The sequence below is a fragment of the Coregonus lavaretus genome (assembly GCF_964263955.1).
Source record: "Coregonus lavaretus genome assembly, chromosome: 6".
NCBI classification, from domain to species: domain Eukaryota; kingdom Metazoa; phylum Chordata; class Actinopteri; order Salmoniformes; family Salmonidae; genus Coregonus; species Coregonus lavaretus.
In genome coordinates, this window is record NC_139993.1 from 57,623,269 (window position 1) to 57,648,996 (window position 25,728).

General features: G+C 44.6%; 2 protein-coding genes across 2 annotated transcripts in view; one reads left to right on the top strand and one right to left on the bottom strand.

The window, feature by feature from the left end:
• The window catches only part of dock7 (dedicator of cytokinesis 7), a gene marked incomplete at its 5' end in the record, with an annotated part of 115,732 nt that overhangs the window by 53,121 nt on the left and 36,883 nt on the right, over positions 1-25,728 (top strand). Inside the window, 14 exons of the mRNA XM_084163904.1 lie at positions 127-302; positions 7,050-7,118; positions 7,298-7,427; positions 7,636-7,848; positions 8,167-8,252; positions 8,342-8,408; positions 8,884-9,033; positions 9,610-9,690; positions 9,824-9,986; positions 10,103-10,245; positions 10,411-10,504; positions 10,733-10,895; positions 24,111-24,228; positions 24,561-24,631. Coding sequence (XP_084020030.1) covers positions 127-302; positions 7,050-7,118; positions 7,298-7,427; positions 7,636-7,848; positions 8,167-8,252; positions 8,342-8,408; positions 8,884-9,033; positions 9,610-9,690; positions 9,824-9,986; positions 10,103-10,245; positions 10,411-10,504; positions 10,733-10,895; positions 24,111-24,228; positions 24,561-24,631 — 1,724 coding nt within the window. The remainder of the gene's footprint in view (positions 1-126; positions 303-7,049; positions 7,119-7,297; positions 7,428-7,635; positions 7,849-8,166; positions 8,253-8,341; positions 8,409-8,883; positions 9,034-9,609; positions 9,691-9,823; positions 9,987-10,102; positions 10,246-10,410; positions 10,505-10,732; positions 10,896-24,110; positions 24,229-24,560; positions 24,632-25,728) is intronic.
• LOC311131363 (angiopoietin-related protein 3-like) lies at positions 14,611-19,047 on the bottom strand. Its single transcript, XM_084164323.1, has 6 exons — positions 18,380-19,047; positions 17,956-18,066; positions 17,559-17,781; positions 17,147-17,242; positions 15,711-15,983; positions 14,611-15,496 (listed from the first exon to the last, which is right to left on the bottom strand). Exons 1-6 carry the CDS (start codon positions 18,908-18,910, stop codon positions 15,336-15,338), a joined length of 1,395 nt encoding a protein of 464 aa, XP_084020449.1. The 5' UTR covers positions 18,911-19,047; the 3' UTR covers positions 14,611-15,335.

The following is a 25,728-nucleotide window of genomic DNA, read 5'->3' on the forward strand; positions in this document are numbered from 1 at the left end:
AGTAATCCAGCTGGACTTCTTGGGGACAATTCTTTTTGGCAGCTAACCCAGTTTTTAATAGGTAGGCCTATTAAGAAATTATCTGATTTGGCACTCACTCACACAGCCTTTCCTCTCTGTTTCCAGGTTCCTCTCACAGAGGCAGTGGAGCCGGTAGACTTTGAGGAGTACCTCATCACCCATCCCCCCATCATCGAGTCGGGCCCCCTGAGGGACCTCATCGATTTCCCCCCGGATGACATCGAGGTGGTCTACACCCCCAGAGAGTGTCGTACCGTGGGACAGGTGGTGCCTGAGGAAGGGTAGGTGCTGCTGGGGACGGCTCGACTGGCTGGGTTAGAGTTGGTACTGAGGAACATCAATCAAATCAATCAATAAAATGTATTTATAAAGCCCTTTTTACATACAGTTGTCACAAATTTATTTTCAGTAGAAAGCGAAAGGGAAACAAAAAGTACAGTGTACTGCAAATGCTCATAACCCCTTAAATCAAAACCCTAACCAAACTGTGGAAAAACCCACTGTACCCCTCCACATCTGTCAACCTGCTGGAGCTTGATGGGGATATACCAAATCAAATCAAATCAAATTTTATTGGTCACATGCGCCGAATACAACAGGTGCAGACATTACAGTGAAATGCTTACTTACAGCCCTTAACCAACAGTGCATTTATTTTAAACAAAAAAGTAAGAATAAAACAACAACAAAAAAGTGTTGAGAAAAAAAGAGCAGAAGTAAAAAATAAAGTGACAGTAGGGAGGCTATATATACAATAGAATAAAGTGACAGTAGGGAGGCTATATATACAGGGGGGTACCGTTGCATAGTCAATGTGCGGGGGCACCGGCTAGTTGAGGTAGTTGAGGTAATATGTACATGTGGGTAGAGTTAAAGTGACTATGCATAAATACTTAACAGAGTAGCAGCAGCGTAAAAAGGATGGGGTGGGGGGGCAGTGCAAATAGTCCGGGTAGCCATGATTAGCTGTTCAGGAGTCTTATGGCTTGGGGGTAGAAGCTGTTGAGAAGTCTTTTGGACCTAGACTTGGCACTCCGGTACCGCTTGCCGTGCGGTAGCAGAGAGAACAGTCTATGACTAGGGTGACTGGAGTCTTTGACAATTTTGAGGGCCTTCCTCTGACACCGCCTGGTATAGAGGTCCTGGATGGCAGGGAGCTTTGCCCCAGTGATGTACTGGGCCGTACGCACTACCCTCTGTAGTGCCTTGCGGTCAGAGGCCAAGCAGTTGCCATACCAGGCGGTGATGCAACCAGTCAGGATGCTCTCGATGGTGCAGCTGTAGAATTTTTTGAGGATCTGAGGACCCATGCCAAATCTTTTTAGTCTCCTGAGGGGGAATAGGCTTTGTCGTGCCCTCTTCACGACTGTCTTGGTGTGTTTGGACCATGATAGTTCGTTGGTGATGTGGACACCAAGGAACTTGAAGCTCTCAACCTGTTCCACTACAGCCCCGTCGATGAGAATGGGGGCGTGCTCAGTCCTCTTTTTTTTCCTGTAGTCCACAATCATCTCCTTTGTCTTGGTCACGTTGAGGGAGAGGTTGTTGTCCTGGCACCACACGGCCAGATCTCTGACCTCCTCCCTATAGGCTGTCTCATCGTTGTCGGTGATCAGGCCTACCACTGTTGTGTCGTCGGCAAACTTAATGATGGTGTTGGAGTCGTGCCTGGCCATGCAGTCATGGGTGAACAGAGAGTACAGGAGGGGACTGAGCACGCACCCCTGAGGGGCCCCCGTGTTGAGGATCAGTGTGGCAGATGTGTTGTTACCTACCCTTACCACCTGGGGGCGGCCCGTCAGGAAGTCCAGGATCCAGTTGCAGAGGGAGGTGTTTATTCCCAGGATCCTTAGCTTAGTGATGAGCTTTGAGGGCACTATGGTGTTGAATGCTGAGCTGTAGTCAATGAATAGCATTCTCACGTAGGTGTTCCTCTTGTCCAGGTGGGAAAGGGCAGTGTGGAGTGCGATAGAGATTGCATCATCTGTGGATCTGTTGGGGCGGTATGCAAATTGGAGTGGGTCTAGGGTTTCTGGGATTATGCTGTTGATGTGAGCCATGACCAGTCTTTCAAAGCACTTCATGGCTACAGACGTCAGTGCCACGGGTCGGTAGTCATTTAGGCAGGTTATCTTAGCGTTCTTGGGCACGGGGACTATGGTGGTCTGCTTGAAACATGTTGGTATTACAGACTCAGTCAGGGACATGTTGAAAATGTCAGTGAAGACACTTGCCAGTTGGTCAGCACATGCTCGGAGTACACGTCCTGGTAATCCGTCTGGCCCTGCGGCCTTGTGAATGTTGACCTGCTTAAAAGTCTTACTCACATCGGCTACGGAGAGCGTGATCACATAGTCGTCCGGAACAGCTGGTGCTCTCATGCATGCTTCAGTGTTGCTTGCCTCGAAGCGAGCATAGAAGTGGTTTAGCTCGTCTGGTAGGCTTGTGTCACTGGGCAGCTTGCGGCTGTGCTTCCCTTTGTAGTCTGTAATAGTTTTCAAGCCCTGCCACATCCGACGAGCGTCAGAGCCAGTGTAGTATGATTCAATCTTAGACCTGTATTGACTCTTTGCCTGTTTGATGGTTCGTCGGAGGTCATAGCGGGATTTCTTATAAGCGTCCGGGTTAGAGTCCCGTTCCTTGAAAGCGGCAGCTCTACCCTTTAGCTCAGTGCGGATGTTTCCTGTAATCCATGGCTTCTGGTTGGGGTATGTACGTACGGTCACTGTGGGGACGACATCATCGATGCACTTATTGATGAAGCCAGTGACTGATGTGGTGTACTCCTCAATGCTGTCTGAAGAATCCCGGAACATGTTCCAGTCTGTGCTAGCAAAACAGTCCTGTAGCTTAGCATCTGCGTCATCTGACCACTTTTTTATTAGCCGAATCACTGGTGCTTCCTGCTTCAGTTTTTGCTTATAAGCAGGAATCAGGAGGATAGAGTTATGGTCAGATTTGCCAAATGGAGGGCGAGGGAGAGCTTTGTATGCGTCTCTGTGTGTGGAGTAAAGGTGGTCTAGAGTTTTTTCCCCTCTGGTTGCACATTTAACATGCTGGTAGAAATGAGGTAGAACGGATTTAAGTTTCCCTGCATTAAAGTCCCCTGCTACTAGGAGCGCTGCATCTGGATGAGCGTTTTCCTGTTGATTAATGGCCTTGTACAACTCATTCAGTGCAATCTTAATGCCAGCATTGGTTTGTGGTGGTAAATAGACAGCTATGAAAAGTATAGATGAAAACTCTCTTGGTAAATAGTGTGGTCTACAGCTTATCATAAGATACTCTACCTCAGGCGAGCAAAACCTTGAGACTTCCTTAGTATTTGATTTTGTGCACCAGCTGTTGTTTACAAAAATACAGAGACCGCCACCCCTCGTCTTACCCGAGTCTGCCGTTCTGTCCTGCCGATGTAGCGTATAGCCTGCTAGCTGAATGTTGTCATTGTTGTCATTCAGCCACGACTCCGTGAAACATAAGATATTACAGTTTTTAATGTCCCGTTGGTAGGATAACCGTAATCTTAAATCGTCCATTTTATTCTCCAAAGCTTGAACGTTGGCTAAGCTAACCATCATAAGCTAACCATCATCACGAAGGCTGGGGAAAGCCCCATACAGAACCAGTAGAGACTGTATTATCAGTAGAGACGTTGTCAGAGACCTCTAGGCTGTAGAAGTAGGCCTACAGTGCCTTGCAAAAGTATTCATCCCCCTTGGCGTTTTTCCTATTTTGTTGCATTACAACCTGTAATTTAAATTGATTTTTTTATTTGGATTTCATGTGATGGACATACACAAAATAGTCCAAATTGGTGAAGTGAAATGAAAAAAAGAACTAGTTTCAAAGAATTCTACAAAATAAATAACGGTAAAGTGGTGCATATATATATATATATATATATATATATATATATCACCCCCTTTGCTATGAAGCCCCTAAATAAGATCTGGTGCAACCAATTACCTTCAGAAGTCACATAATTAGTTAAATAAAGTCCACCTGTGTGCAATCTAAGTGTCACATGATCTCAGTATATATAAACCTGTTCTGAAAGGCCCCAGAGTCTGCAACACCACTAAGCAAGGGGCACCACCAAGCAAGCGGCACCATGAAGACCAAGGAGCTCTCCAAACAGGTCAGGGACAAAGTTGTGGAGAAGTACAGATCAGGGTTGGATTATAAGAAAATATCCTAAACTTTGAACATCCCATGGAGCACCCTTTTTAAATTCATTATAAAAAAATGGAAAGAATATGGCACTACAACAAACCTACCAAGAGAGGCCGCCCACCAAAACTCATGGACCAGGCAAGGAGGGCATTAATCAGAGAGGCAACAAAGAGACCAAAGATAACCTGAAGGAGCTGCAAAGCTCCACAGTGGAGATTGGAGGATCTGTCCATAGGACCACTTTAAGCCATACACTCCACAGAGCTGGGCTTTACGGAAGAGTGGCCAGAAAAAAGCCATTGCTTAAAGAAAAAAATAAGCAAACACGTTTGGTGTTCGCCAAAAGGCATTTGGGAGACTCCCCAAACATATGGAAGAAGGTACTCTGGTCAGATGAGACAAATTTAGCTTTTTGGCCATCAAAGAAAACGTTATGTCTGGCGCAAACCCAACACCTCTCATCACTCGAGAACACCATCCCCACAGTGAAGCATGGTGGTGGCAGCATCATGCTGTGGGGATGTTTTTCATCGGCAGGGACTGGGAAACTGGTCAGAATTGGAGGAATGATGGATGGCGCTAAATATAGGGAAATTCTTGAGGGGGAACCTGTTTCAGTCTTCCAGAGATTTGAGACTGGGACGGAGGTTCACCTTCCAGCAGGACAATGACCCTAAGCATACTGCTGAAGCAACACTTGAGTGGTTTAAGGGGAAACATTTAAATGTCTTGGAATGGCCTAGTCAAAGCCCAGACCTCAATCCAATTGAGAATCTGTGGTATGACTTAAAGATAGCTGTACACCAGCGGAACCCCTCCAACTTGAAGGAGCTGGAGCAGTTTTGCCTTGAAGAATGGGCAAAAATCCCAGTGGCTAGATGTGCCAATCTTTATAGAGACATACCCCAAGAGACTTTCAGCTGTAATTGCTGCAAAGGGTGGCTCTACAAAGTATTGACTTTACGGGGGTGAATAGTTATGCACGCTCAAGTTCTGTTTTTTTGTCTTATTTCTTGTTTGTTTCACAATAAAAAATATGTTGCATCTTCAAAGTGGTAGGCATGTTGTGTAAATCAAATGATACAAACCCCCAAAAAATCCATTTCAATTCCAGGTTGTAAGGCAAGAAAATTAGGAAAAATGTCCTAGGGGGGTGAATACTTTCGCAAGCCACTGTACATCAGGTCTAACTCTAGTACAGCAAGCTGGATGTTTCTCCTCATATCCCTCTAACCTGATTACACAAATTGATTTACCAAATGAATAAAGCAAATAACTGATCTGTTTTTGGCGTGTGTCACATAGATGCGGTAAAGAGGTCTATCGAACTCGACCAAAACAATGGAATTGCCATGGAAACGCGTGGGGGAAATATCCCTAGTCGCCTCATTGCCCCCCAGCAAAATGGGCCTACATGTAGGCTATTGTTTATGTGTATTTCACACTATGTTGAGGTACCAATCGGAGTATAATGCTTGTATGGATGTCAACACCAACACATTTATGTCATCGTTACCAATCAACTGCATTACAGTTAGAAATGACTACCACCTGGGGCCTCCAGAGTGGGCGTCACTACAGACCCGGGTTCGATCCCGGGCGTGATCGGGAGTCCCATATGGCGGCGCACAATTGGCCCAGCGCCGTCCAGGTTAGGGGAGGGTTTGGCTGGGGGGTCTTTACTTGGCTCATCGTGCTCTAGCGTCTCCTTGTGGCGAGCCGGGCGCCTGCAGGCTGACCTCGGTCGTCAGTTGAACTGTGTTTCCTCTGACACATTGGTGCGGCTGGCTTCTGGGTTAAGCGAGCGGGTGTTAAGAAGCGCGGTTTGGCGGGTCATGTTTCGGAGGACGCATTACTCAACCTTTGCCTCCCGAGCCCGTTGGGGAGTTGCAGCGATGAGAAAAGATCGATATTGGGGAGAAAAAGGGGTAAAATTTAAAAAAGACTACCACCACGAATTTCAGTGTGCTAGCAATGCTAACCAGCTTATACGAACGGGACTTAGCATTTAGCAGTCACTTCTTCTAAACCTGAAAAAGGACCTCTTCTACATGTTATGAAGCAAAAACAGCCAAATATATCAAAATCGGACTGCGCCAATCTGGTCAGTGGAACGTCTGTGTTCCATTGACTCCTTTACCACATCTATAGAATTGCCTCTCACTTGATAGGCTAGTAGAGATAAGATGTCTGTGGCTCATGCTGCTACCATATAAATAGAAAGAATAGAACGGGCGTCGGGAAAAGTAAATGATGGTATAATGGGTAGACTGGCGGCCATTGCAAGTGTACTCATAGAGGCAAAGCAGGAAGTAAAAGCAGGAAGTGTACCCATCAATCTGCAATATGATTTGTTGAATAAACTCAGCTGACATTAAAAAAATACATTCCATTGCATGAGCAACATCATTTTAGCATAATTTTCAATGAACATTCTACATTACCATGGAAATTATTGCATCACAATACCAGGCAGCCCATGAGTACCCATGAGTTTACCAGTCAAATTGTCAGGGTTAGAGGTTGCAAGCAAGTTTTATTCATTCTATTACTACAGCTGTTACTGCTACCATCCTCCATACAGACAGGACATTTGCTTCAGTCTAGTGATTTATTAGCACTATTGATTTGATACTGTCTGCTGATGGTGTCTGAGAGCTGCAGCCTGGGATCTGGTTAGATAGAAATGGATTGTCTAAACAGACATGAACTGACAGAATTGAATATTTGTCAAGTAAAATAGGTCATCGTGTTTGCTTTATTGATTGCATTTCTATCTGAACGTTTAACCTCAATGAATACACCCATGGTGTTGAAACTGTGACTGTGAAATGCTGTGTCTCTTTGTGTTCCAGGGACAATGACGCCCACGTCAGAGACTGTGTCAGGTCCTACACTGAGGACTGGGCCATCGTCAACAGAAAGTAAGGCTCCTCTCTCTGTTATTTAAGGAGCTTTTCCTTTTATAAGACCAATTCATTCAACCTTAACACCCCCAATTTAACACTTTATATATATATATATATATTTTTTTTTAACACATAGCAGCTAGCAACTAGTTATTTACCTTAACACTCACATTATGTTCTGCTTATTTCAACAGATACCATAAGCTTGGTACAGGGTTTAACCCTAACACCCTGGACAGGCAGAAGGAGAGGCAGAAAGGCCTGCCCAAACAGGTGTTTGAGGCCGATGAGATGCCAGACGTTAGCACTTACCAGGACGACCAGGTAACCCATAGCAACGGGGCAGTCAACCAGGTAACCCATAGCAACGGGGCAGTTGACCAGGTAACCCATAGCAACTTGGCGGTCGACCTGGTAACCCATAGCAACAGGGCAGTCGACCAGGTAACCCATAGCAACGTGGCGTTCATCTTACGCTTCATCTTTTGTGGTATGTTTAGTCCCTGACCTGTGTTTTTCTGTCGTCTTCCAGGATGATCTGAAGCGTAGGTCCATGTCCATTGACGACACCCCGCGTGGCAGCTGGGCCTGTAGTATCTTTGACCTGAAGAACTCTGTCCCCGACGCCGTCCTGCCCCACCTGCTTGACCGGGCCCCCAACGAGGAGATAGACCGGCACAACGAGGAGCACCGCAAGTCCCACCGCCACCGCGAGCTCTTCGCCCTGCACCCCGCCCTCGATGAGGTGTATATACACAGAGAGACCCACACCGTCCTCTAGATAGTGCCTTTAGAAGTGTCAGGCCAGCTGTTGCTTTGGCATAGTGCATGTCTGTCTCATTACATTAATGTGTCATCATCCATGGTTATGCTTTCACCATAGTTACGTCTAATATGGATTTCTAAAGCGATGAAATGTCATGAAGCAGGTGCCACTGATTTCACACTTTGAATGTGAAAATAAATGTTTTCCTGAGATACAGGGCTCCTGCACAGTACATTCCAATAACTGTTATTATGTTCATGGTTTTCCTATAACTATTATTTGTATGTGCGTCCTCAGGAGGAACCAATAGAGCGCCACTGTGTGCCTGACGTCCCTAAAGAACACTTTGGCCAGAGGCTACTCGTCAAGTGCTTGTCCTTGAAGTAAGTGGAGGACACACACAGCCTTTACAAAGCCTTTTAACTGTCTTTTTAACTGCCTTCTGCTGACCCAATCCTTTTTCCCCTTGAAGATTTGAGATCGAAATCGAGCCCATATTCGCCTGTTTGGCCTTATATGATGTAAAGGAAAAGAGAAAGGTAAGCTGTTGTTTTCCTCAATGCCACTTGGCCCTGAGTTGTTGGGTCAGTCTCTGAAAAACCATTAAAAGTCCATGTGAACTAAATGACTGGGCTATAAAAGTGTATGTATTGGACCTGTTCTCCTTGTGTGAATACTCTATAAATCATACCATATATCTATATGAGTGACTCTCCACTCAATCGTTTCTCATTCCCAACAAACACTAGAGGGTAGCAGTAACCGTTGTTAAAAAAAGTCCAAAATTTCTGCCCTCGAATTGCCTACTCTTCCATGTGAGTTCTCAGTCAATTTACAGTAAAGAAACAATAACATTTTTGTCTTTTTTTTAAGATATGGTATTGGTAATAGATTGAGAAATAAGTTGCACTATCAGAACCATACTTCAGGACCAGCAGACAGTATGGTTGTTAATATTAGTCTGCTGTCTTTTACAGTATTTTAGTATAATGCTCACGTGTCTGTCGCCATCAGATATCGGAGAACTTCTTCTTTGACCTGAATTCAGAGCAGACTAAAGGGATGCTGCGCCCCCACATCCAGGCAGCAGCAATTTCTACTCTGGCACGCTCCGCCATTTTCTCCATCACGTACCCCTCCCAGGACGTCTTCCTCGTCATACAGGTAAGTCAGTGTCAATCATCACAGGGTCTCAACTGTCAATACACTTTACAAATAAATTGAGATAAAATCAAAATGGAGAAAACAGTCACACACATGACTTCCTCTCCCATGGATCAGCATCACCTCTGTCTGTCTGTGGGATTAGTGACTGATAACCTCTCTCCTGTCTTGGGGACAGTGACTGATAACCTCTCTCCTGTCTTGGGGACAGTGACTGATAACCTCTCTCCTGTCTTGGGGACAGTGACTGATAACCTCTCTCCTGTCTTGGGGACAGTGACTGATAACCTCTCTCCTGTCTTGGGGACAGTGATTGATAACCTCTCTCCTGTCTTGGGGACAGTGACTGATAACCTCTCTCCTGTCTTGGGGACAGTGACTGATAACCTCTCTCCTGTCTTGGGGACAGTGACTGATAACCTCTCTCCTGTCTTGGGGACAGTGACTGATAACCTCTCTCCTGTCTTGGGGACAGTGACTGATAACCTCTCTCCTGTCTTGGGGACAGTGACTGATAACCTCTCTCCTGTCTTGGGGACAGTGACTGATAACTTCTCCTTTGTTGTTTGTCCCAAGCTGGAGAAGGTGTTGCAGCAGGGAGACATAGGAGAGTGTGCAGAACCGTACATGGTCTTCAAAGAGTCTGATGCAGCCAAAGTAAGATAATTCGCAACCTGATGGTCAAATGAACAATAGACTCACATTAGTGGTAGATGATGTTGATGGGTAGATCTCCAAACAGATGGAGGTAGATTTCTCTATTGTATTGATTCTCTCTTTCTATATATAGAACAAAGAGAAGTTGGACAAGTTGCGGAGCCAGTCAGAGCAGTTCTGCACGCGTCTGGGTCGGTACCGGATGCCCTTCGCCTGGACAGCCATCCACCTGATGAACATCGTGAACAGCGCCGGCAGTCTGGAGAGAGACACTGAGCTGGAGATGGGACTGCCAGGTGAGAACAATAAAGTTGGACTGAGTGGTATTGAATTGAACTACACAGAGGCAGGCCAATGCTGGGACTACTGTCTACTCAGTTCAACTTTTGATCAACTGTTGACCCCCCCCCAGAGAGGAAAGGTTCGTGGTCTGAGAGGAGGAACTCGAGCATCGGTGGACGGCGCTCATTAGAGAGAACCACCAGTGGAGATGAATCATGTAGCCTGACCAGCTTCAGACCTGCTACCCTCACCGTCACCAATTTCTTCAAACAGGTCAATACTGACACTTCACGTCTACACACACACACACCCCACATTTTCTTCCCGACTGAGCCACACTGTCATGACACACCTCCATACACACACCACACTCTGCTACTCGCCTCACAAACTGAACTGACTTTTGTTTTAGTGTGTTAATTTGTGTTTGTTTGACAGGAGGGAGACCGACTGAGTGACGAGGACCTGTATAAATTCCTGGCTGACATGAGGAGGCCGTCTTCAGTGCTGAGGAGACTGAGGCCCATCACAGGTACACTAACACCACCACCATCAGTATTTCAGCAAAGATATTCTGATTTATATTGTCATATACATTTATTATTATAAGGGAATTATAAATGGAGTTTAAGGGACTTTGTAGTCCCTCCAGACAGACTTAAATCTGAGCTAGCGAAAGACTGACTCTGGCATGAGACACTGGTTTTAGTTGAGGTCTGTGTGTTGATGATGTCGTGTCTATGCTGTCTTGTTCCTCCAGCCCAGCTGAAGATCGACATATCCCCGGCCCCAGAGAACCCCCACTACTGCTTGACCCCTGACCTCCAGCAGGTCAAGCCCTACCCAGACAGCAGGGTTCGCCCCACCAGAGAGATATTGGAGTTCCCCCCCAGGGATGTCTACGTACCCAACACTACCTACAGGTAATACAACAATACCACTTACATGACCTTACATTACATTACCCAACACCACCTACAGGTAATGAAACAATACCTCTTACATTACCCAACACCACCTACAGCTAATGAAACAATACCTCTTACATTACCCAACACCACCTACAGGTAATGAAACAATACCTCTTACATTACCCAACACCACCTACAGGTAATGAAACAATACCACTTACATTACCCAACACCACCTACAGGTAATGAAACAATACCACTTACATTACCTAGCATTACACAACACTACCTACAGCTGAGGTAACACAACTCTACCAATAACATAACCCACTGAACACCACTGCAAGAGAACATGATGATATGCATAGATATGTATATTAAGCTCCATTCCAATACCACCTACAGGGCATTGACGTTTCCTGACAGGTTGATGTCATTCCTAGTCCTTCAGGGTAATGTGACACAAAGAGAGTCCTGTTTTTGAGATGGTGTATTTCCACCTGCCTGTTCTGATCAAACAGCGGAGCCTGGAGGGCAACTCCGATGAACCGAAGGGTCTTTCTCCCTTCCACTCTCGCTGTCCTCTGAGCCATGGGGATAACACTACTGTAAGAACAGCAACACAATATACAGGCCTCCCTGACACTATGTAACATCACCCCATGTCCCGTGTGACTGCCTGCCTGACTGACTGACTACTGCACACGACCTTGTGTTGAGTGACCTCCTGAGCCCTGCTGCTATTTTATTCAAGGTCAGAGGGAGAGAGAAGGCTCTTATCGGAGGAGAGCGAGAGAGCGACTTTATGACATGGAAGGATGGAGAGAGAGAAAGAAAGAGAGAGGGGGCCCTTACCAGAGGCTGTTGACATGCTCTTCACCTGACATTGGGCCAGGGTTTCCTTTAGCCGGCTTTTAGCCGATTTAAAAATAAAATGAAAAGCCAATAAATACAGTTGGGAAAAAAAGTATTTAGTCAGCCACCAATTGTGCAAGTTCTCCCACTTAAAAAGATGAGAGGCCTGTAATTTTCATCATAGGTACACGTCAACTATGACAGACAAATTGAGAGAAAAAAATCCAGAAAATCACATTGTAGGATTTTTAATGAATTTATTTGCAAATTATGGTGGAAAATAAGTATTTGGTCACCTACAAACAAGCAAGATTTCTGGCTCTCACAGACCTGTAACTTCTTCTTTAAGAGGCTCCTCTGTCCTCCACTCGTTACCTGTATTAATGGCACCTGTTTGAACTTGTTATCAGTATAAAAGACACCTGTCCACAACCTCAAACAGTCGCACTCCAAACTCCACTATGGCCAAGACCAAAGAGCTGTCAAAGGACACCAGAAACAAAATTGTAGACCTGCACCAGGCTGGAAAGACTGAATCTGCAATAGGTAAGCAGCTTGGTTTGAAGAAATCAACTGTGGGAGCAATTATTAGGAAATGGAAGACATACAAGACCACTGATAATCTCCCTCGATCTGGGGCTCCACCCAAGATCTCACCCCGTGGGGTCAAAATGATCACAAGAACGGTGAGCAAAAATCCCAGAACCACACGGGGGGACCTAGTGAATGACCTGCAGAGAGCTGGGACCAAAGTAACAAAGCCTACCATCAGTAACACACTACGCCGCCAGGGACTCAAATCCTGCAGTGCAAGACGTGGCCCCCTGCTTAAGCCAGTACATGTCCAGGCCCATCTGAAGTTTGCTAGAGTGCATTTGGATGATCCAGAAGAGGATTGGGAGAATGTCATATGGTCAGATGAAACCAAAATATAACTTTTTGGTAAAAACTCAACTTGTCGTGTTTGGAGGACAAAGAATGCTGAGTTGCATCCAAAGAACACCATACCTACTGTGAAGCATGAGGGTGGAAACATCATGCTTTGGGGCAGTTTTTCTGCAAAGGGACCAGGACGACTGATCCGTGTAAAGGAAAGAATGAATGGGGCCATGTATCGTGAGATTTTGAGTGAAAACCTCCTTCCATCAGCAAGGGCATTGAAGATGAAACGTGGCTGGGTCTTTCAGCATGACAATGATCCCAAACACACCGCCCGGGCAACGAAGGAGTGGCTTCGTAAGAAGCATTTGAAGGTCCTGGAGTGGCCTAGCCAGTCTCCAGATCTCAACCCCATAGAAAATCTTTGGAGGGAGTTGAAAGTCTGTGTTGCCCAGCGACAGCCCCAAAACATCACTGCTCTAGAGGAGATCTGCATGGAGGAATGGGCCAAAATACCAGCAACAGTGTGTGAAAACCTTGTGAACACTTACAGAAAACGTTTGACCTGTGTCATTGCCAATAAAGGGTATATAACAAAGTATTGAGAAACTTTTGTTATTGACCAAATACTTATTTTCCATCATCATTTGCAAATAAATTCCTTAAAAATCGTACAATGTGATTTTTTGGAAAAAAAATTCTCATTTTGTCTGTCATAGTTGACGTGTACCTATGATGAAAATTACAGGCCTCTCTCATCTTTTTAAGTGGGAGAACTTGCACAATTGGTGGCTGACTAAATACTTATTTTCCCCACTGTACAACTGTCGCCAGCCAATATGACCGGCCTTCCTAGCTGAGATCCTGACTGCTTTAGTAGTGACTCTGCTATAATAGTGACTCTGCTTTAGTAGTGACTCTGCTTTAGTAGTGACTCTGCTTTAGTAGTGACTCTGCTTTAGTAGTGACTCTGCTATAGTAGTGACTCTGCTTTAGTAGTGACTCTGCTTTAGTAGTGACTCTGCAACTATCTGGTTAATGATGGAGTACAAACGCTGTGAGCTCTGGAGTTTATTTTCAAATGTACATTTACATGCTTGTTGATTGGATAAGCAGTAGATCTGGGTACAGTAGCCAATGCACAGTGTGGTCCCTGTATGTTGGGCCCTCAGTTGCGTAAGACCGTTAATGCAAATGATGACTGTTTCAGGAGTGTTGTCAACAGTCATTGTGGGCCGATCAGACTGCTGTTGAGTTTATAGTTGGGCTGGGAATTGCCATGGACCTCATGATAGGATATTATCACGATACTTAGGTGCCGATGCGATATGTATTGCGATTATCACGATCCTATATGTATAGCGATTCGATACTGTGGTTTAATTGCGGTTCACCTTATGTAGGCTGCAGAGAGATGAGAGAGCCATGAGAAAACAAGTTTTGATCAGTCATGGAAATTAAAGTGCTGGGGGAAAAATGGGCTCCCTATTTAAAAGTAAGATGGAGAACAAGCCATGAAGGAAAAATACTGGAGTTTTGGTGCAGGTAGAGCCAACTAGCAAAAAATAATATTGCGATGTTGTGAAAACGATAAGATTTCGTAAAAAATATTCCGATATGTAACTGTATCTATTATTATTATTTTTCTTCCCATCTCTAGTTTAAAGGCCAGAGAGGGGTGTGAGGTCTGCATGATCAACCACAAGTCATAAGTCAGAGTTCCATTGTACAGTATTAGTTAACCTGCAAAGATATCATTAAGATCAACAGCCCAGTTTGTTTTCTTCCTTTGAACAGAATACAAAGGACAGACTTGGAGTATTTGTGTTTTGAGTATGTTGATTTTATTTGTCTTTATAAATATGGTATTATAAAGTATTAGTAGTAAGAAACATAAAATATGTAACAGCCGTTTAAATGCAGTAGAAAGGAGACTGAGTAGACAGGAGACGAGGAGTCAATATGACCCAATGATATGATCAATGGAAATAACTAAGCTTGCAGCACATTTAATACAGCATTATGAAAATTGTTTTAAATACAGTATAAAGTTCAAAAGACCGTGAAAACACTCATATCCTACTTTGGAAGACCTATGCATCATGTTGATCTTGGTCTAATTACTTGTGGATATTTAGTACATTCAGCAATACAACACAGAGCGATACATGCTTAGATAGTAGGGCTGTTAGGATTATGCCGTTGTCACATGCACTTAATTCATTATACCAAAGCAGAGTGGTGTGTCGGTTATATATTGCTTTGTAATCTTTTTTTTTCATCCGTCAGTTGAAAATAACTTTTCAGTGCTGTTATTGTGATATGGCCCAGACCAGAAAGTGTTGAATCATCTGACATTCCATCCTGACCAAACAAAAACGTGTCGGTTAGGAACCCAGACCACCCCTCCCAGGTGTTACCCAACTTTATTGGCGTTTCTTGAACAAATTTGTGAGGTCACTGACCGGCTGACTGCGGTTGTTGCATCACTGATGAATCGTCTTCTATTCTCTGACATAGATACGAATTGGTAGTTTTTTCTGCTGCCAACAACCCAGCTGCACTATCTGTTGTTACCATGACAACAATGTGTAACTGGGAGGGTGGGGTGGTCAATTTTAATGTTCTGGGCGAGGGGGGCATATCTGTCACCATGCCAACGAGTTGTAATGGAAGGAATAGAAGGGTTAGTGGAAACTTGAGGCGAGGGGGACGGGTTCAGGCGGGTCGTATGGAGATCTTGGTGGTCTTGAGGGAGTAGGAGGTGCCCAGAGGTTTCCATTGGATCCCTTTCCTCCTCATGGAACGACCCTTTGACCTCAGCCACATGTACCTGCCGTTCAGGTTGGTGTCACCACAGGCGTTGAACCACCAGCCACCTGCAAGGAATGGGGAAAAGAGTGGGTTAAATTCTATAACAAGTGTAGAACCCATAGTCACCCATCTCTGTGCTGTCTGCTTGGAAATGTATTTAACAGCTGTATGGTACCAGACAGTACAGTGTACCTGTATCAAGTGTGTAGTCAGTACCTGGAGTTGCATCAGGTGTGTGGTATATACCTGTGCCTGGAGTGTAGTAGTCAGTAGACCCACCTGTGTAGTTTTTGGCACAGTTTGAGTCCTGGTGGTTGTAGTTGTCTCGGTCCATGGTGGAGAACATCATGCTGGTGTGGTTGCCCATGGCGTCAGGCAGGTCACCTGACAGGTGGGTGAGGTGGAGGGTGTAGTGGGTCTGGGGGCCCTCCAGGGTGAACTGGTACTCTACTGACCTCCTCTCCTCCTTCCAGTCCTCTAGCTCAATACGCAGGATAGAGTCACCCTGACCAGCCAGGCTGTGGATCTTTATCAGGCCCAGCCAGAACTCTCCTACAATAACACAGATAACACACACAATGTTAGACACTCCGAACTCTCCTCTACAACTCACAGGAACACACACACACCGTTGTGGAATGTTCACAGGGCTATAACAGACAGTCAACAAGCACTGAGGCTGTTCTTTGGAAACATACAGATAACAGACACCAACATTCTGTCATCAACTGGCAATCGATCTAAAGCTTTAATGGACAATAAAGTTCTGACTTTCTGATGCTGTACTTTGTTTTCATTGGCTTCAGCTGTTTCTGTATGCCACGGCCCATGACTCCACAGGAGGTTGGTGGCACCTTAACTGTGGAGGACGATCTCTTGGTAATGTCTGGAGCCCGATAAGTGGAATGGGATCAAATTAGAGTTCTGTGTGTGTTGTGAATTGTTAGATATTACTGCACTGTTGGAGCTAGAAACACAAGCATTTCGCTACACCCGCAATAACATCTGCTAAACGTGTGTATGTGACCAATAAGATTTGATTTGAAATACATCAAACATGGTTTCCATTTGTTTGATGCCATTCCATTCGCTCCGTTCCAGACATTATTATGAGCCGTCCTCCCCTCAGCAGCCTCCACTGCCTGACTCGTGGTAAATAGTGTGAAAACAAGTTCCGACACTCGATACTCTTTTCCCCTAGCCTCTGGCTGTAGTCATGGGTGTGATGACATCATTAGCTAGTAGCAGCGACAGAAACTGACATGGAACAATTCATAGGCTAAAGGACCTGTGGCTCTGTTGGAATGCAGTAGTAGTGTAGGTCTATGGGCTGGGGTCCAAGCCTGGCTGGTGGAAGGGAAGTGCTGCAGGTGCTTTGTCTAGTCAGACAATAGAGGAAGTCAATCTGTCAACGGGACCTGATAATCTACAATGACTGTTTTCTGTCAGCCGTTCCTTCAGGAAGTACTTAAGAGCGGTGGAGGGAGTGGTTGTATTGGCTCTTTGTAGACCGGAAACTATAAAGGATTATTAAGGAAACGGGGATAATCAGGTATAGGCGTCTCTTTTTCTCTCTCTTTCTCTTATAACAGGACGTTTAACTCTGAACTGAGTTGAATTGAGTCATAAAGGCATAACTTATATTTTTCTTGTAATGTATTGAGCTGTATTAATGGTCTCTACATCACTGATAGAAAGAAATAGACCAAACTCACTTTCCAGATCCCCAAATCCGTTCTCGTACTTCTCCCATGTCTGGTGAAAATCCACGGACCCCTCCTCCCTGCGCTGGATGACTGTTGAACCTCTTCCTGTAGACGGGAGATGTGGTCAATACATGGAGAGGCAGAGGATCACAACAACAACAACAAAGTCCAGTTCCTTTCTCTAGACTGATTAGGGAAAGATGATGGCACTTATATCCTTCTGATAGCCTGTATGACCATTCTTCCTATAGAGGAGATTGTTTAGTCCGGTCTTTATTTAGACTGTCCATTGAAGGGATTTAGCCGATGTAGCACAGGGAAATAGCTTGACACATGGAATCTCTGAATTGTTTGGCTGTTCAGTCAGTTACCTTTTTAAAGACAATGTAGGCTAATGACTTTAAATAAAGTGTTGTCTTACCGGAGGTCAGTTCACAGTACACATTGAAAGGCTCCGACTGATTTGGCTTGATGGGGTACACCCCGCTGTTCCTCTCTCCTCTGTTAAAAAGATCACTGCAGTCCACGGGTAGGTCTGTGTCCTCACCAGTGGAGTTGCCTGTCAGGTACTCAAACATGTCTGGGTTCTCTGAGTCGGAACCCATTGCTTTGTCAGTCGTGTCTTGGAAATGATTGATGCTGATCTGGAATAGCAAGCAAACAAATCGTTATGGTGTTGTCTTGTTAAATATTTTTTTGTGTCCTTTCTATACACTGATTGGACAGGGATAAAATCTAACTCTAGTTTTCAGTAAATGGCCATTACCTTTGGTCTACTGTATAGAAGTGGAGAAGCTCTAAGCAGCAGAGATGTGTACCTTTTCCTCCAGAGTCTTGATCTTAGTTTTCTGGTGGTTGAGCTGATGGTGCTGCTCCCTCACGGCTTTCAGCAGGTCAGTGATGGTCGTCTCCTGAGCCTCAATCACGTCCTGAAACAGACCAGTTGACACTGTCTTGTTAATTCTCACATTAAAGGACATTTTCCAATAACTTGAAGTTGAAAGCATTATTAGTCATTAAAACGGTATGTTTTCATTAGGCTAATAACTTAAACTTCTCAATGAATTCAGCAATTGAAAGTTGGATGCAACATTTAGTAGGAAGGAACTTTAAACGTGCTGAAATATGTTGAATACATGCGGCATAAACACATCTTATTCTAAAACAAAGACATTTCACATTGAAACAAAATAAATTATACATCTTATTATTGATTAGTATGAGTGACTGACAGCAGCGTACCTTGAGTGACTTGATCTCACTGAGCTGCTCTTTCGGCATCATGCTCTCCGACAGTCCCTTCAGCTTCTCCTCCAACCCCCCTACTTGACTCTGCAGCAGGCTCCTCTCCTGCAGAATACTATTGATCTTGGTGTTGATCTCCAGTGACAAGTTCCGGATCTCCTCGTTGTTGGCCTTCAGGAACGTGGTGGTCTTCTTTAGCTCCTCCTCTTCCTCCTTGATCTCTGAGGTGACCACGGAGAGCTGATAGAAGGAGCGGTCGAAGTTGGTCAGCTTCTGGAAGATTTCGTTAATCTGGGCCTTTGTCTTGTGGACAAACTCCCTGAGGCTCTGACCCAGCTGGAGCAAACCGTTGGCCAGGAGACGGACATCGTCCAGCATAGCGAAACGGGACTTGGCCTCGGCTGGAGGCTGCGTCTGGGGCTGGAGTTGAGAGTGTACGGTGGGATAGACCCTGGAGGAGTCCTGAGGAGCTGCCTGGGCTACAGACAGAACCACCAGGACCAGGAACAAGAGGCAGATGAGCTTCATTGTTAAATATCTCTGTGTGCAAGAAGACAACAAGAAGTGGTCTCTCTCTATTGCTTTCACTCTCTTCTTCCTCTGTTCTGACCTACTCTGTCTGGACTTCTCACTCAGTCTCTCCCTCTACCTCTCTCTCCCTCCCCCTCTCTGTCTCTCTCTGCTGGAAAGATGTCAGAGCAGCAGGCAGGTCTGTGTTATATACCCCCGTCCAGCAAGGGGAGGGGAGATTAGTTGATCATTAAGCCCTGTTATGCTTGAGCTACTGTGCCCCCTGAAATCCCATTGGGAGCCCCCTCAGACCCCACCCTCCAAGAACAAACAAATCATGCAGTGAGTGAACAGCAAATACACCCCTTCAGCACAACAGCACCCCCCTCCCCTTCCTTCCCTCTTTACCTCCCAAATCCCCCTCCACACCCACCCTACTCCCATCTGCACTACTCTGCTTTAGCTGACCAGCAGAAAGCCAACAATGGAAGGCCATCAGTTTTGATGGATCATTCATCCCAATCAATCTCAGATCTCACCTCATAGCAGCCACACCTCACCGTGATTGATAATACAGCATCCAGTTGATGTCTCTGGGTTTGATTTAACATCCTGCTGAATCAGCCCGGCATTACTCTCCCTGGGGCTCTTGCCGGGTCTAGATGAGGTGTACTGAATGTACTGGTGGATTGATGTCATCATTGCTATGGGTTTTGCTGTAGTTTGCATTGGGGGGGGGGGGGTGAAATGTGCTAAGTTTGAAAATGTATGAACTCATCATCTTGGTTATTATTGTTTCATCATTCTATTCTGATTTAATGTAGTCTAGTCTTTCCGATCTCTCTCTGAACATCTAGTGACTTCTACTGAAAAGAACAGGAGGAAAGGTACTGACTTCCCTGCACCTTTTTCAAGCACTCTTTGGTATACAGTGTGTCCGCTCGTAAAATCTATTTTAATGGGAGCTCTTAGTCAGTGGTTTGTTCTTGGCTGTTTGTTCGAAAACCACTTTACCATTACTGTACATCCACTAATGATGATTACGAAGGTGGGCCTAAATTCATGTAGCCTTCTGTTGCTGTATTGAACTCCATTCTAGTTCTGTAATCTGACAGGGCTGCGATCAGCGTTTCTCTTTGTGACCATCCTTTGTTCTTCCTACTTAGCCAAGATTATCTTAATGCTCTCAATAATCTGACTACGTTGAGCTTTTGGTCAAACTGTCTCGACAGCATGTTTCAATGTGGTTCAGTGACTCTAAATGATATTAGTCCTACTCTACTGTATATGCTATTGGGTGGTAGATGGAGAGAGTGGGGGGTCTCTAGCAACTTTGGCCTTTTTAGTTTGATTAAAAGTTTCAAATGAAACACCAGAAGATAATGAGAAAATAGTATTGGACAGCAACTTCCCTTCAACAGAGTTACTAGCTGACACATTGTGGAGAGGTAGCTAGCTTCTCCTTTGTCAGAGCGAAGTTTTAGCATTTGTTTCCTGTAATGACTAAACCCTGCCGTTAGACGCAGGTAACTCCAGTTCATAGCACAGCAGATACACTGGGCTATTTGCTCATGTGTAAAGAGTACAGAGACCCTTGGCTGCAATATGTCGTTAGTAAGAGTGAGTTTCTGAGCAAACACATTTCATATCTGATTCTGAGCTGTTTTATTAGCTTAAAGCTGGCTACATGATTCCCTACTCCCTATACAGTGCCTTCAGAAAGTATTCACACCCCTTGACTTTTTCCACATTTTGTTGTTAATTTTTGTCAACTATCTACACAATATATTCTGTCAAAGTGGAAGAGAAATTCAAACATTTGTATTTTAAAAAATACAAAAAACAGGAACAATTAAGCACTGATATATCTTGATTACATAAGTATTCAACCCCCTGTGTCAATGCATGTTAGAATCACCTTTGGCAGCGATTAAGGCTTTGTCTTTCTGGGTAAGTCTCTAAGAGCTTTCCACAACCTGGATTGTGTAACATCTTCCCATTTATTATTTTCAAAATTCTTCAAGCTCTGTCAAATTGGTTGTTGATCATTGCTAGACAACCATTTTCAGGTCTTGTCATAGATATTCAAGCAGATTTAAGTCAAAACTGTAACTCGGCCACTTAGGAACATTCACTGTCTTCTTGTTAAGCAACTCCAGTGTAGATTTGCTCTTGTGATTTAGGTTATTGTCCTGCTGAAAGGTGAATTCATCTCCCAGTGTCTGGTGGACAGCAAACTGAACCATGTTTTTGCCTGTGCTTAGCACCATTAAGTTTATTTTTTTTATCCTAAAACTCCCCTGTCCTTAACGATTACAAGCATACCCATAACATGATGCAGCCACCACTATGCTTAAAAATATGGAGAGTGGGACTCTTTTATTGGATTTGCCCTGAACATAACACATTACAACTCTTTGTATTCAGGACAAAAACGAATTGCTTTGCCACATTATTTGCAGGATTATTTTAGTACCTTGTTGCAAAAAGGATGCATGTTTTGGAATATTTGTATTCTGTACAGGCTTGCTTCCTTTTCACTCCGTCATGTAGGTTAGTGTTGTGGGGTAACTAAATCGTTGTAAATCCATCCTCGGTGTTATCCTATCACAGCCATTAAACTATAACTGTTTTAAAGTCACCATTGGCCTCATGATGAAATCCTTGAGCGGTTTCCTTCCTCTCCGGCAACTGAGTTAGGAAGGACGCCTGTGTCTTTTGTAGTGACTGGGTGTATTGATACACCATCCAAATTGTAATTAATAACTTCACCACGCTCAAAGGGATGTTCAATGTCTGCTTTTTTATTTTTACCCATCTACCAATAGGTGCCCTTCTTTGGGAGGCATTGGAAACCTCCCTGGTCTTTGTGGTTGAATCTGTTTGAAGTTCACTGCTCGACTGAGGGACCTTACAGATAACTGTGTGTGGTGGGTACAGAGATGAGGTAGTCATTCAAAAATCATGTTAAGCACTATTATTGCACACAGTGTGTTGATGCAACTTATGTGACTTGTTAACCAAATCTTTACTTACTGCCATACCAAAGTGGTTGAATACTTATTGACTCAAGACATTTCAGCTTTTCATTTTATATTAATTTGTAAACATTTAGAAAAACATACTTCCACTTTGACATTATGGGGTATTTCGTGTAGGCCACTGACAAAAATCTCAATTTAATACATTTTTAATTCAACCTGTAACACAACAAAATGTGGAAAAAGTAAAGGGGTGTGAATACTTTCTGAATGCACTGTATGTTCTCCTTCCTACATCTGTGGGGAGCACAGACAGGGTCCAGTATTCACATTGGGACATGTAGCATGCCTACAGTATTCCCCTGTAGCTCAGTTGGTAGAGCATGGCGCTTGCAACGCCAGGGTTGTGGGTTCGTTTCCCACGGGGGGCCAGTATGAAAATGTATGCACTCACTAACTGTAAGTCGCTCTGGATAAGAGCATCTGCTAAATTACTAAAATGTAAATGAGACAAGTGCTGTCAATGTAAATGGTCCTGGCCTGCCCTGGTGGCCTCTTACTTTGACCTCTGGCCGACCTTTAGAATGAGCCCAGGGGGCTTTAACTTATTTACCCTAACATGTTCATGCCATGGGTCGGCAAACGGCAGGATGGGCCAGTTTGGGTGCAGGCTCTTGTTCCAGCCAAGCAGTAATACACCAAATTCATCCAATTCTAGGATACAGTTAAATTATTGATTGAGGACTATGATTAATTAATTAGTTGATTTGATCCCTCATGCCATGATTCATAACTACTACTGCAGCTAGTAGCTGCTAATAATAACCTATTATGTGTAACTGCTGTGTGTTGTCAGGGGGCCCCAGCTCTTTCATCACTCTCTCCCTGCGTGGCATGCTGTGTGCCCTCCTGGACACCAGGCAGGCCAGGCGAAACACAGCCTGTAGGGTCCCCCACTACAGGCTGTGTTTCGCCTGGCCTGCCTGGTGTCCAGGACTTGGCCTTAATCCCTCAGTCTATACACAGTAAACAATGTACTGCTCCCTTTGTGTATCCATAGGGGGATGAGGGTGGTGGGGTTGTGTACCCACTGGTAAGGGGAGGTGGTAGGGGTTAAAGGGGGGCTGTGTGGGGGTGGGACGCCCAGGGGTTTTGAAACAGTGCTTAGGCATGGTTTGGTAACATACACAGCTACTCTGAGTCAAGTCATTGATTAACCTGAGATTAATCTGTGGAGGCTGAAGGACCAATAGGAGAGAATTGACCCTGTTGCTGAAAAGGAAGCTGTGCCCGGTCAATAGGTGTTTGTAAGAATGGCTTCTGCCTGGGGGTTAATGCAATTACATCGTTCTAAAATCAGAATGGATGCCTCAATAAAGAACGATCAAGTTGGAACAAATGACTCCTTTTTGCCTTTATGCCATGGAGACGCGTGACCAGCTAGTAAGAAAGGGAACAAAGGGAGGGTCGAAGGGAGAGGAACTGAGAGAGAGTGGATTAGGGATTCCCACGGTTTGACTGTTGTCATCACAGCTGTGGTCCTTGGTGACCCTCTCATGCGGAGGGATCTACGTAACTGTGGTCAGGCCACTGCGCTGCGGCTCTCTCTGACTTTCTGTGGATATCACCCTGGAAACCCTTCACTGTGTGTGTCCAGCTCGTTGACTGAAGCCCAGCTGACTTAGGACATAAAGGCTACCTCAATATTGTCCAAGAGACACTAGAGACACTTTTCTTTGATGGAAAATATCTATGCAAATTTCATCTTTCATCGGTTGTTTACAGTTGTCAAAGTCAATGATGAACAGTGACCGTATTGAACATGATACAGTTGGCCATGGCATTGCCCCTAGCAGTGGGTACAGTAAGGCAAAACATGCTCCCCTGCACCCTGAAGCGGGTCATCCCAGCAGAGAATTTAGGTCAACTACAGTTTGTGTGGATCCAGAGTGATTGACAGAACTAGCCTTCCTTCTCCGCCAATCAGTGCCCTTGCTCACTCCAAACACTGACCTATTGATGGCTGTGCAGATCAGATACTACTGTACGAGTGTTTTGTACCATGGTCAGCTATGATATGTACAGTACATTATATGATGGATGAATGTAATGTCCTAAGGAGAATGGTGAGGTCACAAGGTTGTGAAATTCACTCAAAGACCTGTCAAAGTTGCTGCTATGTGGGTTGAGCTCATGTGTTCCTGTTTGGTTTCATAATGGGAATGTGTGTCCCTCAGGAACCTGCTGTATGTGAACCCACACAGCCTGAACTTCGCCAACCGTCAAGGCTCCGCCCGAAACATCACAGTGAAAGTACAGTTTATGAACGGGGAGGACCCCAACAACGCTATGCCGGTAAGCAATGATGTATTGTACACATGTAGGTACGTACGCACACACTCTCACGCACACGCTCACTCACTCACTCACAAAGTGCTGACACAGCTTTCAGAGAATACTTAGAGTTATTAGGGTATTTTAGTACTTACCAGGTACTGCTGCACAATCCTAGACTGAATTCTTGGAAATGGATTGTAAAGCATAATGAATGGTGTTCAAGTATTTGAGTTCTGTTACTAAAGTATTGTACAAATCGTTTTAAGACCTGTAGACAAACAGAAGTCTGTCTACTATCCACTGCATACAAACCCTGTTCGCTGTACTTCCTCTGTTTCTTTCTCCCCCAGGTGATTTTTGGGAAGTCCAGCTGTGGAGACTACACCAGAGAGGCATACACTGCCGTGGTATATCATACCAGGTGAGGCTCTCAGACCCATCTTTCATTTTGTATGAAGTCTGCTTAGGGCCTTTTTTACAAGCGGATGAACTGGTATAGTGTGAGCTGATGTCTTAGCTGGTCTAACACACGCCGTTCATGCCTCCTTTTATGATGTTCTGAGGCGTTCTTAAGCATCAGTCTAAAAAAAGTGATCACATGTTTGGAAAGGTTCCACCTTTGCACTTTGGATGTTTAGGCTACAATCCCCCCGTCCAGCCAAGCCAATAATGGAACTTTCCCATTGGGGAAAAGGTTGCTGCTGCTCCAGTCCTGCTCCAGAGGATGTTCCTACCCTTTATCCACAAACAAACAAACTATTTTGTCTTCTCCATGAGAAAAAGGCTTGCTGCTTCTTTCTTTGGACTTATTAGGATGTTGTTTATTGCTATAAACCTCTGCCCTAACCAACCATGTAATTTAGAGCCTGTTCTCATTCCTATACAGCCCTAACTAACCATGTAATTTAGAGCCTGTTCTCATTCCTATACAGCCCTAACCAACCATGTAATTTAGAGCATGTTCTCATTCCTATACAGCCCTAACCAACCATGTAATTTAGAGCATGTTCTCATTCCTATACAGCCCTAACCAACCATGTAATTTAGAGCCTGTTCTCATTCCTATACAGCCCTAACCAACCATGTAATTTAGAGCCTGTTCTCATTCCTATACAGCCCTAACCAACCATGTAATTTAGAGCCTGTTCTCATTCCTATACAGCCCTAACTAACCATGTAATTTAGAGCCTGTTCTCATTCCTATACAGCCCTAACCAACCATGCAATTTAGAGCCTGTTCTCATTCCTATACAGCCCTAACCAACCATGTAATTTAGAGCCTGTTCTCATTCCTATACAGCCCTAACCAACCATGTAATTTAGAGCCTGTTCTCATTCCTATACAGCCCTAACCAACCATGTAATTTAGAGCCTGTTCTCATTCCTATACAGCCCTAACCAACCATGTAATTTAGAGCCTGTTCTCATTCCTATACAGCCCTAACCAACCATGTAATTTAGAGCCTGTTCTCATTCCTATACAGCCCTAACTAACCATGTAATTTAGAGCCTGTTCTC

Excerpts from the sequence above, each read along its gene's own strand:
- LOC311131363 (XM_084164323.1), bottom strand. The coding sequence starts at position 18,910 with ATGAAGCTCATCTGCCTCTTGTTCCTGGTCCTGGTGGTTCTGTCTGTA. Across the intron at positions 18,067-18,379 it reads GTGAGATCAAGTCACTCAAG|GACGTGATTGAGGCTCAGGA; the intron begins GTACGCTGCTGT and ends GGTCTGTTTCAG. Across the intron at positions 15,984-17,146 it reads CGGATTTGGGGATCTGGAAA|GAGAGTTCTGGCTGGGCCTG; the intron begins GTGAGTTTGGTC and ends GTGTTATTGTAG.